General features: G+C 37.5%; 1 protein-coding gene across 3 annotated transcripts in view; it reads left to right on the top strand.

The window, feature by feature from the left end:
* RNF180 (ring finger protein 180) overlaps positions 1-11,354 on the top strand; it is a 219,807-nt gene extending 208,453 nt beyond the window's left edge. For all 3 annotated transcript variants that reach the window (XM_043978732.1, XM_043979930.1, XM_043979404.1), the window contains one exon: positions 8,770-11,354. In XM_043978732.1, coding sequence (XP_043834667.1) covers positions 8,770-8,969 — 200 coding nt within the window. In that variant the 3' untranslated portion in view covers positions 8,970-11,354. The remainder of the gene's footprint in view (positions 1-8,769) is intronic.
* Positions 11,355-13,093: the final 1,739 nt, after the last annotated feature.

Raw genomic sequence — 13,093 nt, 5'->3', positions numbered from 1 at the left:
GAATGAAGGACAACCACCAACCAACCCCTGTTCCCAAAATATTTTCCCTCCTCACCTTTACCTCTCAGAATCCCTTGCTGTCTTCAAAGCTCAGCTCAAATGTTGCTTCCTACCTGAGGTCTTTCTTTAGGCTCCCATTGCTAGAGGTGCCCCTGAAATTATTTAATATGTACTTGTCTGTGTACGTGTTATTTCCCTTAATAGAAAGTATGCTTCTAGAGAATAGCTTTCCTTTTTTGTCTTTCTATACCAGTGGTAAACCTTTAACACATCCTATATTGATTGACTGATAAATCCTATAACAATATCTGAAGTCTTGTTAATACAAAATTCTTGCATATGGTCCTTTTTAAAGTATATATGTGTTTATTCACACATACCCACTCAAGACATTAGGCTAAGGCTACATCAGGATCATTTTGAATTGCCATATACCCTGGAAATACTCCACATATTTGTGTGTTTGTCCATACAAACACATAAACAGAATGGGCTCTTTGTATTTTGTGACTGGTAATTACTTTTTTTGAATGCCTCAAACTGGGTTAAATTCACAGATTAGAATTGAGATGACCTTTTCAGCTCTTACTTTCCAAATGTCTTTTGTTTCCTAATTTAGGGAGCTGGGAGAAAGGTGGGAATGATGGTTCTGATCCTGTGATTTCATTGGAGTAGGAAATTTCCTAGTGAGGAAACTCCTTCTCACTAGTTTAGATAGATACCTGCTTTTCAACTCATAGTACTAAAGAATTTCCTTGAGAACTGAGAGGATAAATAACTTGTACAGGGTCACACAGCTAGCTATATATGTGTGTCAGAAGCAGAACTTGAACTCAGGTCTTCTTGACTTCAAGACTAGCTCTCTATCTGCTACTATATCATATTCAATAAAGAGTGACATAAAACTCATAAATTCACAAGAAAAGCTTATTCCACATATATACACATACACACATATACATACATTATATATATATATATATATATATATATATATATATCTCAGGAATTTAGAATAACAAAACATTATATACTTTGTATTTTTTCAGCAGGAACAATAACAATAGAATTTGCAATATAAAAAATCCTATTCTTAAATGTTGAATGATTACATTATAAAGTCTAATTTAGGATAAATTTAATACTGGTTTACTTAAAGTAAATCCTACATACAGACAAAAACCAGGGATTGTATTTATTTTTCTAAATCTCCTAGACTCCAGCAACTATCCAATCATAACTAATGTCACCAAATGTTTGCATAATTGTATGCTGATTACAAGATGATTTTAAAGTGTTGAAGCAAAAATAGCCTCCTTAGGGTTTTTTTTTTTTGGGGGGGGGAGTTGGCCATGTATTTGCTGTGAAAGTTAAAATAAATAAAAGTAAATCACATGTAGCAGGCCTAATTAGAGCCCTTTAGAAAAAGGATAATGGACACTCAAAGTTATAGATGAAAAGTAAATAAAAATACTCCTGATGCCAGAACTTATATTATCATCCAGGAGCAAAAAAATCCATCTTTATTTTTGGCACTTAAGTTTAACAGATATTTATAAAAGTTTGGGCACATAAGTGGCACAGTGGATAGAGGACCAGGCCTGGAGTCAGCAAGACTCCAGTTCAAATTTGTGTTCAGACACTAGCTTTGTGAGCCCTGTTTGCTCACTGGTGGAGAAGGAAATGGCAAATCACTCCATTATCTTTACCAAAACCCCAAATGAAGTCAGGAAGTCAAAGAACTGAACAGAACTGAAAAACAATTGAACAGGGGCAGCTAGTTGGCACAGTGGATAAAGCACTGACCTCATACACTTGATACTTACTAGCTGTGTGATCCTGGGAAAATCACTTAACCCTCATTGCCCCACAAAAAAACAAAAACAAAAAACAAAAACAAAAACAAAAACTGAACAACAATAAAAGTTTAAGTAAAATATACTACCAATTTCTGACACTATATTTTAAAACTGGACACACAATCAAAATATTAGTGAAATCAGCAGATTTTATAGATCCCAGAAAAGTAGACTTCTGATTAAGCTCTAACACACCTTCAAAGATTTTTTGGTTCAGATTTGTTAAGAATAACAACAACATAAAAAAAAAAAATAAAAATAAAAGAGGTAAAACAAACAAAAAAAAAAAGAATAACAACAACAGGGGCATCTGGGTGGCGCAGTGGAATAGAGCACCGGCCCTGGAGTCAGGAGTACCTGAGTTAAAATGCAGCCTCAGACACTTAACACTAGCTGTGTGACCCTGGGCAAGTCACTTAACGCCAACTGCCTCACTAAAAAAACAACAACAACAACAAAAAACCAAAGTATAACAACAACAATTAGTATTTATCTAGTACCTACTCTTTCCCTAGTACTATGCTAAGCATTTTACAAATTTTATTTCATATACTCTTCACAACCCTAAAAGATAGGTGCTATTAGCATGCAAATTTTAAAGCTGAAGAAACTGTGACTAAGAGAGATTAAGTGACCTACCCAGGGTCACACAGCTAATAAATGTCTGAGGCTGGACTGGAACCTGCTGTACCACCTAGCTGTCTGGTGATTTTCTATGTGGGAAATCTCAGACTGTAGATTTTTTGTCTAGAATCTCCCTCCACCAAGCAGCAACTTATCTGTAACTGATCATCTTAGAGAGTTGCCTGCGGCACTGAGAAGTAACTAGTCCATGGTAACATAACTCATGTTATGAGAGATAGGAGTCCCAGTTCTCCCAAGGCCACAGCTATCTCCCACACCACAGCGCCTTTTCATATTGATATGTGAAAGACAATGATCAACACAAAGATCAACCACAATTTCAGAGGACCGGTTATGAAGAATGCTACCCATCTCCCAAAAGAAAGGTGATGAATAGAATGACTCACATTCTTGAGCACTGCCAGTGGAGGAAATTGTTTTGCTTATGTATACCTATTTGTTTCAAAGATTTTGTTTTTCTTTTTTCTTTCTCTGTGGTAGATGGGGGAGGAGGTAAGAAAGAAAGAAAAGAAATCCTTGTGTTAACTGACAAAAAGAAAATTTAATTTAAAAACTAAAAGGATCTATTTTTCCAGACTGAAAGTAATACCTTACATTTGTATAACATTAAGTTTCATCTCAGACTGGGGACCTAAAAGATTTCAATGCTCTCCAAGTGGTCTGATTCAGGACAGAATCTGAGCCCTGCTACTTCCAGACCAGGGTTTGAGCAGTAGTCAGATGTTTCTAAACTCAGCAGTCATCAGCCCCCTGATTCAGAGTAACATTTGCTGGTTCCCTTTGGTCTGGGATTTGTGCTCCAGTTACTCCTCTGCAGAATACAGAATAGGTTAGAACTGAGACTGCTTCCACTGCCCCCTCTTCCTGGAGGGACTTGTTCCTGTTTTTTTCTGAATGCGCTCCTCTCTTGATATGCTACCTAGAGCCTGCAGCTGGGCCTTATCCTGGAATACCAACTCTGAGCTCAGGTTAACTTATCAGTTTTCTTTGACTGTGTACATGGAACTGAGCAGTGAGAGACAGCTTACCAGTTGACACTAGTTCCCAAAACCTAGAAGAGGTCCTGATGCCTGGTTTGGGTCTTGAACCTCCTTTTGCCTTGTACACAAGCTCTCCCTGTGCTAGAGTGCTCTGCCTAATGCACTTCAGGCCAGACGCCATCCTCAGAGTCCACAGCACTCTTTATCCATGATGCCTGTGCTTTTTCAAGCTGAAAAAGTGACTCATAGTGACTTTTTCTTGGATTTCCCATCAGAATTCATTCTGGTACGTTTTCTAGATCTGTGTGGAAGAATGGGGGAGGGGGCAGAATAGGACTAGGCTGTAGTTCTTCTTCCTCCTCCTGTGCCATCCCTGCCCCTCATTTTCCCCTCAAAGGGAAATGCATCTAAAAGTGATATGACTGCTTTTTCTGTCTATAAAGATGGGCTGCTTTGGGCATCCTCATATGCTGCAATTTGGGGGGTTTTGTTTGCAGGTGTAAAGAATTGTTATTTGAGGTTTCTATGACCCCATCTTTTGGCTAGAATTTAAAAAACCCAGGCGCGCACTGGCCTGGGGCTCAGCCGCAGGGCCTCCACAAACAGCACAGTGCTCTACCCACTGGTTGTAACCGTTGCCATGGCTGGCACCTCCCTTCATCACCACTCGCCAACGCCTACATGGGCCTGGCAAAATTATAATGACTGGAAGCCCAGTGAGGGCAGTCATGTGACTGTCAGAGCTGCCAGCCAATTGGCTGGGGGCTGTGTGTGGTCAGCCTGGGGTCTGCTGGGTAGAAGGGAGGTTTTTCACCATCCTAGCTTGAAGCTGGAAGGCGACAGGACACTGCTGTGTGTTCTCAGCAGATTCCTGGGTGGTGGTGTTATTCAGGTTGTAGCATTGCCCTTCCCCCATTTTATTTCCTTTCCCTTAATTCTACTGATCTTGCTTGTGTTTTTAAGTTTGTTCTTGTTATTAAATCCTGTTCTGTTTTTGAGGGAGGCTGTTGGTCTCCTTCCTTGCCCCAATATTGTGGCGAGCTGCATAGCTAACATTCCCCAATTAAAAATTGGTCCCTACAGAGGTCAATAGATAGGATTGTCCCTTCACTACCCTCTCTTGCAAGAATGAAGTGAGAGGGTTCCCTGTACTGTACTTGCATGTTGCATCTGTGGAAATGGAGACCAGCCAGTCAGTCAGCATTTATTGAGCACTTGCTATGTGCCAGGCTCTGTGCTCAACACTTGGCATGCAAAGAAAGGCAAAAGATTGTCCCTGCTCTCAAAGAGCTTACAGACACATAGGGGAAGCACCATTAAAACAACTATGTATGAACAAGGTAGAGACAGGATAAACGAGCAGTGCTCAACAAACATAGGAGAATTGCAGGTAAATGCTTCAAGATAGAATTATATGGTATTCAAGAGAACTGTGTTCCAACTCTGACTCTAAGCGTAATTTTGTCTCCACCTCTAACCCTAAACCTAATCCTCAGACTAACCCTAACCCAATTCCTTTCTCTGGAAGATGAACACAGCTTTTTCTGTCACAGCATTCAGCCTCATCTCACCTTTTTACCTTAGTTTAAATCCCCTGAGAACAAATGGAAATGCAGGATTTGCTATTTAGCATTGCTATACAGGAAGGAAATAAGTATATAGCACCTACTATGTGCTAAGAGCTTTCCATAAACATTACATCATTTGATCCTCACAGCAACCCTGAGAAGTAGGTGTTATTATCTCCATTTTACAGTTGAGGAAACTGAGGTGAACAACTGACTTGCCCAGGGTCATATAGATAATTCAGTTTCAGAGACCAGATCCGAGTTCAGGTCTTCCTCCAGATTCAGCCCCTTATCTACTGTGCCACTGTGGGCTGCCCCTTCCCTATCACTAGTTAGTCTAGATAAGTGTTAGAATGTCTTAGAGTTCAGATTTAACTTCAGACTAATTTCCTACCAAATATTGTTATGTGTCATTAGCATGTACTAAAAGCACAAAGGTTCAACTTTTCTTTTTTCAGTTTTGTGATATAAAAAGTTTTAAATATGATTGCACATATATAACCTGTATCAGACCACTTCCCATCTTGGGGTTTGTTGTTGTTTGTCCTTCGGTCTCAAAGAGGACCATGACATCAGGGTGATGTCATGGCATTCAGTGAATTAGATTTAAGTGAGGGAGGGCTGTGCAAGATCACCAACCTCACTCTCTCATCCAGAGCCATCTGGGTCCAGTGTCAAGATACATACATACATACGTATATATGTATGTATGTATATGTGTATATGTGTGTGTGTGTGTGTATGTATCAGGACAACTGGAGATGGCCCCAGATGTTTAAGGCAATTGGGGTTAAGGGACTTGCCCAGGGTCACACAGCTAGTAAGTGTCTGAGGTGAGATTTTAACTCGGGTCCTCCCAACTTCAGGGCTAGTTCTTTCTCCACTGTGCCACCTAGCTGCCCCTGCCATCTTGGGGAGGGGAAAGGGGAAGTAGGGAAGGAGAAAGAAAAAATTTGGAATTCATAGTCTTATAAAAATGAATGTTGAAAACTATCTTTCCATGTAATTGGAAAAAGTAAAATACTATTTTAAAAAAGAAGTGCTAATAAACACTGAATTACTGTTCAAAGGAAATGGCAAGAGTAAGGAGAAACTTTGGAATTCATAGTCTTATAAAAATGAATGTTGAAAACTATCTTTCCATGTAATTGGAAAAAGTAAAATACTATTTTAAAAAAGAAGTGTTAATAAACAATGAATTACTGTTCAAAGGAAATGACAAGAGTAAGGAGAAACAAGAGTTAAGCTACCCTCCCCCCAACTCAATAATTGTGAATTGTTTTAGTATTTTATTTTCAACATGTCTTAGTCAAACCACATCATCAAGTCAAACTTGTCCAGGATGTGGGCAAATAAATTTTTATTTTCCAAAGTACCCATTTATTCTTTTAAAAATCCAGTGCTTGCACCTTCAGACTAGGTTATTGTACTATTAGTTTTACAGAACAGTTTAATTTTTTTACAAGAGTAAGGGTAATCTGTAAATGTTTGTAATGCAAAAATGTATCACTAAAATGTTATGGCCCCCAACTCCAAAAAAGTTTTTAAAAATTTTAAAACATATCCATTTCCCATCCAATAACGTTATAGCTCTACTGCCTTAGAAATTCTCTCTACCTTTCAGCCAGATCACTCTTTATCTGTGGCAATAGAAGTAGAAACTCCTCAAAGAGCACCTTTATATCTGACCTGGTTGACCAGTGCTAGAATATGAGTCAGCTTTTATAATCTTTCCCCTCAACTATTTGAACTTGGTGGAAAACTTTAATTGGGATGATAGGGTAGAGATCTTCGAAATGATCAATGGCTCCCTATTCCTTCTAGGAGAAAATAATTCTGTAGCTTAGTATATAAGATCCTCTTTCTTTTCATCTCATTCATATTTCTCTGTTCCAACCCAACTATAGTACTAGCGGCCTCTAAATTCAGTGTCATCTCTCCCACTCTGTACACTCCCTTAAGAAGTCCCCAGAGCCTGGAGTGCACACCCTCCTTAATTCTGCCTTTCAAGAGAGAGCTTCTTCCAAGGCTCAGCTTGGGGTTGCCTGCCTCTTTAAAGCTTTCCCTGATCCAGCTCAGTTTTGTTCTTCAAATTACCTTGGATTACTCAAAGTATACATGCCCTTATCCACCAGTATAATGAAAATGACATGAATACAGACTTCTGTGTTTTGTGGTTTTTTGTTTTGTTTTGTTTTTCCTTTTTCTTCTTGGCTTCTAGCCTAATGCCTTGCACCTGGCCAGCACTTAATATGTATTGAATTGAATGGCCTCCATCTATTTCAGAAAAGTTAAGCAAGATGCAGTTTAAGTTGTTTGCTTAGTGGCATATTGATGAATGGCTGCATGATAGGGTCCCCTACACACATTCCCAACTGGAGAAGCCTGCAAGTTGATTCTTTGTGCATGGCTAAGGTAGTTGTTAACTCCTCCTTCCTCTCTTCCAAGAATCATCGACCAGAAAATAAATTTGATCCATTGGTAAGTCATAATCTGGTAGTCCATAGATATACTTTTTAGGGAATATGGCTTTTGGGAAGATTTAATCTTGGTTGCAGTGGTTATTTTTCCCTGTTGATATGTGAATTCTATCCTTTTTCATCCTTAACACCTCCATCTTACTCCTTTTTAAAGTCATCAACATAACTCCCAAAGTTTGGGCATCTTGAATGGATATTGACATGACCTTCATCTGATGTGGTACTTCCTCAAATATAGGTGGGTGTGGTACTAAATTTGACCCTTAAGAAAGCATGCAGCAGTCTTCATTCAGCAGTTCCTTGCACTTATTAATTCATGTAAACAGATGACAAAAATAAAGGTTTTGAGTGACTGATAACTTTAATGGATGCATATGTCACATCACAAATTGGTACACCCTTCCCATAGATGTAGATAAATAATATTGTGCTTCCTTCTCTTTTCCTGCCCATCCCCTGTCCTTGGAAACATTTTTCTGTCAATCACAAGTCCCCTTACCTTTCTCTTGCCTCTTGGTTTTGGTATATTGCAGCCTCTTTACTTTGTTTTGTGTCCACATTAGCAAGTTAACTCATTGTACAAAATAGCATTAAAAGTCAGTCTTAGGGGCAGCTAGGTGGCACAGTGGAAAGAGCACCAGCCCTGGATTCAGGAGGACCTGAGTTCAAATCTGACCTCAGACACTTTACGCACTTACTAGCTGTGTGACCCTGGGCAAATCGTTTAGCCCCAATTGCCTCACCAAAAAAAAAAAAAAAAAGTCAGTCTTAGGATCAAGATATGCTGTGGAGAAATATTTCCCATAAAGTGTATTCTGTCAGCACCTACCCTATAAAGTCAAAACTGACCTTCTCCAATGTTTCTGCCCTTCTTTTAATCCTTAATTAATTGTGGGTAGAGTTTTATCCCAACATTGACAGCTCATATAGTATGATTATAAAACCATATCTCTATTCCCCTTTAAAAATAAATATTACAGATAACTGTTTTGTCGCTGACATTGACAAACTTGTTTGAATAGAGTTTTAATAATCTCATGGCTATGAAAATCAGTCTACTTTTACTAGTCATCTCTCATTAAGGCCTTCTCATTGAGATACTACCCAGTGTCAGATTCTGAGATTTTTCTGTTCACAAAATGTTAGAATTGTGAATGTTCATAAGCGAGCCTCACTCTTGAGTCCTTAATTTACTTTAAACAACTTTTCAAAACTCTGTTCATATATTTTTATTCAGGTTTCCGTAGACGTGCAGATCCAGTTACAAGGAGACAGTTTCCACATGGTGCTCACAGAATGGATTATATGCACTTTGAGGATGACAGCCGTGCATGGTGGTTTGACATGGACATGGTTATCATCTATATCTATTCAGTAAACTGGGTCATTGGATTCATTGTTTTCTGCTTTCTTTGCTATTTTTTCTTTCCGTTTTAGGAATTTTCACATCTTAATAAAGTTAAACAATTATATAAAGCCTTGATTATGTAAATAGCAGTGACTTAAAGAAAATAAGTCTTTTTAAAGTTTTCTGAAGTTTTTATATGTTACAGTATATTGAATAATTTGGTCTATACAAAGCCTGGGATTGATGAACTTACATATTGATGTTTGTCATGTAGACAACAGCTGAACTTAACTCAAGATCAAGCCTATCTATCCAGTATATCGCACAGCACTGTTAATCCCATAATAGTTTTAAATAGTTTTTGTTTGCGTTTTTGCAATTCTCACCTTTCTACATTTGTCTTTAATTTGAAAAGATGCTTTCTCCTTTAAAAAAAATAAGTTTGGTAACAATAATGAAGCATTAATCTATATAGAGAATATTCTTTATTGTTTGAACATACACCCAGTCAATTCCTGATTATTCTTAGGCAAAGGCCTTGAAGAGAAACCACACTCCTCAGAAACTAACCCAGGAAAAAAGAACTATTTTGAACTTCAGGTTATTCCCTCTCATTAACATGGATAACTGGAAGCTGGCTATACTTCCTTTGGGCTCTTTTTTATATGATAATTTCAAGCACCAGGAGGGAAAAAAAGCAGGGTACATTGAGAATAATACCTGCCAATAAGAAGGAAGTAAATGTCTCTTTTTAGGAAATAACTCTTAAAACTTCTACCTACAACTTTGTGACCTTAAGAAATAATGTGCTAAGTGAGTTTCGGTCTCCTGATGAAGGAACACATGACCCTAATTCATTTAATTTAGTGATTAGCTTTCTTAGATGAGTTAAGTAAAATATTCTTTGAATGTGCAATAAAAAGTCACTTGTTATTCACTGATGGACTTCCTAGGACAAGGACTTGTTTGAAGCAAACAGCAGAGAGTGATTTTCCTTCTATAAATTGTAACATTTGTCTCTATTCATTCCTATAACCTGTAATTTCTAGCAGGTTTGAAAGCTTCAAACCAGGTGTCCCCATGATAAAGCTAAAAAGCCTGAAGCACAAAGAAAGCTTGCACACTGTAAGCACAACCTGTCTAAAGAGCTTTTCCCCTCCTAAGTTTTGTATCTGAAATAACGCACCAGGCCTATTTCTGTTCTAGGTAGGTAGACACATTAATAAGCTAGAAATAGTCACTTAATGACAGCACAGAAACATTGAAGATGTATTTTCAATCTGCCTTAGCAAGAGAAATGAAAAAACAAAAGCTTAACAAGGCATTTTTAATGAAGACCTCCCATCTCTAGATATCCTTTACTCTATCACTCTATCCAAGCCCACTATCTTCAGTATATTGTGATAATCATATTTTAGCTCAACTACCTACTCATCAACATGGATTGTATGAATATTTGATGTTTTTAACATAACATGCATTTAGTTTTGAAATTAATGTTTTAATTATGTAGATGAGGCAGCATGTTATAGTGATTAGTGTCCTGGACATAGGAAGCAAAACCTGTGTTCAAATTCTGCCTCTGACAGACGTTTGGTGGACCCTGGTCAAGGCACTTAACCTCTGTGTGCCTCAGGCAACTTTCTGGGACTTAAGCACTAAGTCACAAACAAATTTTGATCTTCAGTCTGCAGAGGAATTTCCCACATTGGATGTTCTCTACACTGAAAAAAAATCACACATGCTTCATATATCATATAATTTTGTAGATATGAACAAGCATTATTAATGTATGCTATATAATTATATTACATGGCACTTTTTCCCCCAATGTATTTTTACATCTGTTCGTTTTTCCCTTGTACCATCTGTATATAATGCAGAAATGGAAAAGGAAACCAAGGCATGAAGATAATTCTTATGACTTGTGTAAAGTCACAAATAGCAGGTCTGATAAAACTGCTGAGTGTTCACACTACCTGATTTTTACCACAATGCTCTTTCAAATAAACCATACTCAATGAAAATATTTCAAAAAATAAATCTTAATCTTAATGTCTTCCATGAAGTGGAATTTTTTTTTCTTTCATTCATAGAAATACTAAATAATACCTATGAAAGGCCCCTGAAGAACAGTGCATTCATTTGGTAAGCCTTTTATTGGTGCTTATCTGAGTGTTGGGAAATACTTTAAAATATTAGACATTTTTTAAAAATAAATGGCATTTAGTGAACTAAACAGCATGGTTTTATTAAGAATAAATCATGTTTTAGAATGAGGTTGATTAAAAAGCAAAACTGCCTCAGGAATGGACTTCTTACTACAAGTCATTAATAGGACCTTGGACAGTTCAGCAGATGTCTTTCAGTCTTGGTTTCCTCGCCTATAAAATGAGAGTGGCAAATTGCAAAAATGTCTGTTCTGTAATGCACTTTGAGTCTAACAATTTGTGTAAATAAATGATTAGAACATATTTTGTAATGTTATTGAAATCATTTTATTACTGCCACATTACAAGTCCCTCGGCACTTAAGCCCTATTTTGGACAAAGTGTGAAAGTTAAGCCTCCACCAGTGGACAGAAGGTCTGAAGAAAGATGGCAGGTCTGCAAGTGCTATGACACAGACAAAAAAAAAGAATCCAGGTGAAGAGTCCATATAATGTCTTGGAAAGGAGTTTGAAAAAAAAATATATCTTAAATGGTTGGAGAAGGGAAATGGAAAATCATGTAGTGTCAGTGATAGAAATAAATGGGTTGAGGCAGCTAGGTGGCGCAGTGGATAAAGCACTAGCCCTGGATTCAGAAGGACCTGAATTCAAATTCCACCTCAGGCACTTGACACTAGCTGTGTGACCCTGGGCAAGTCACTTAACCCTCATCTTGCCCTGTGAAAGAAAGGAAGGAAGGAGAGAAAGAAAGAGAAATGGGTCATCGTTTTATTCAAGATGTGGAGTAAGGTAAGTGAGGAAAGAGTGAATGTGCTGCCAGTCAACCTTCTTCCAAATATTCCGGTTGTCATTAGAAGCCCATCATACATTTGAATATGGACATCATATTTAATCAAGTGAACCACAGTCAGAAAATCAGCTAAAATGTGTGTGTGTATATATATATATACACACATATACATATATATGTGTATATATATATTGCATATATATGAAAACAACTTTTTAGTCCTTAAAACTAGAGTCCCAAACTTTTGGGGGGAACAGGATCTTCTTTTAATTTCCCTCAAGATATTGCAATGGAGGAGGCTCCAGGGCGATGAGCAGACCAAGATGGTGCCATCCGCTCCTCTCCAGAACCCGGCTCCTGTGCCACACTTTTGTTCGTTCAGCATTTTACGTTCAGGACAACCCAAATGACAAATCCAACTGGCTGAAAGTTATCCTAACCTTGGGCACTACTGCAGGCCTGTGGGCCTTCCTCCTCCAACAACATGAAGAAGATGGTTTAGAGTATGAAAGAAGAAAAGGGATAGAGTAACTTACTTGAATCTGGTTTTTTTCCTAATTGTTTACTCTAAGAAGTGATGACAAACCAGTTTGTGGGTCCATTGAATGATATATCAGAAAAACAACTTGTATTAGGATTTCTCTACAGTATCACAGAATGTACAAATAAAAACTCATCTGAAAAAGGATACCTGCCCACTTTTCAGGTTATATACATCATATCAATTTGTAGAAAAGTTAGTTTGGAACCACTATTTAATCCATTTTTGCAAATGAGAGGGACCTTGCTTATACTTGAAAGGCATTAACATAGATAAGCAAATTAAGAATTTCAGTAAAAACTAGAAATAAAACCTACAAAAAAAAGATATTGCAATGGAGATTGAGTGATAGGGAGAGGATAAGGAAGGAGTGAAGAAGGGAACTGATGGCTGACTAGATCAAAGTATGCTATTCTTATTGGAAATCCCAACAAACCAAAAGGAAATGAATGGAGCCACAGCAGCCAGTCTGCATATATACAAATGGTTTCAAGGCCCATGATTTAAAATAAAAATAAATATTATGTAGATGGGAAATCTTAAGCCATGATTGAGAGCAATTTTATACATCATATGTCATTTTCCTATTAGTGCTCTGGAAAATGTAGGTGCATTACTAATAAAATATACAAAATATACTATTTAAGGAATGCCCTACAAGACAGTAACATTTATAGATTGGTACATACAGATTAGAAAGACATAATACCAA

This window comes from Dromiciops gliroides, chromosome 1 (assembly GCF_019393635.1).
Source record: "Dromiciops gliroides isolate mDroGli1 chromosome 1, mDroGli1.pri, whole genome shotgun sequence".
NCBI classification, from domain to species: domain Eukaryota; kingdom Metazoa; phylum Chordata; class Mammalia; order Microbiotheria; family Microbiotheriidae; genus Dromiciops; species Dromiciops gliroides.
The sequence above is the reverse complement of the archived record's forward strand: the minus strand, read 5'-3'. Positions and strand labels throughout refer to the sequence as shown.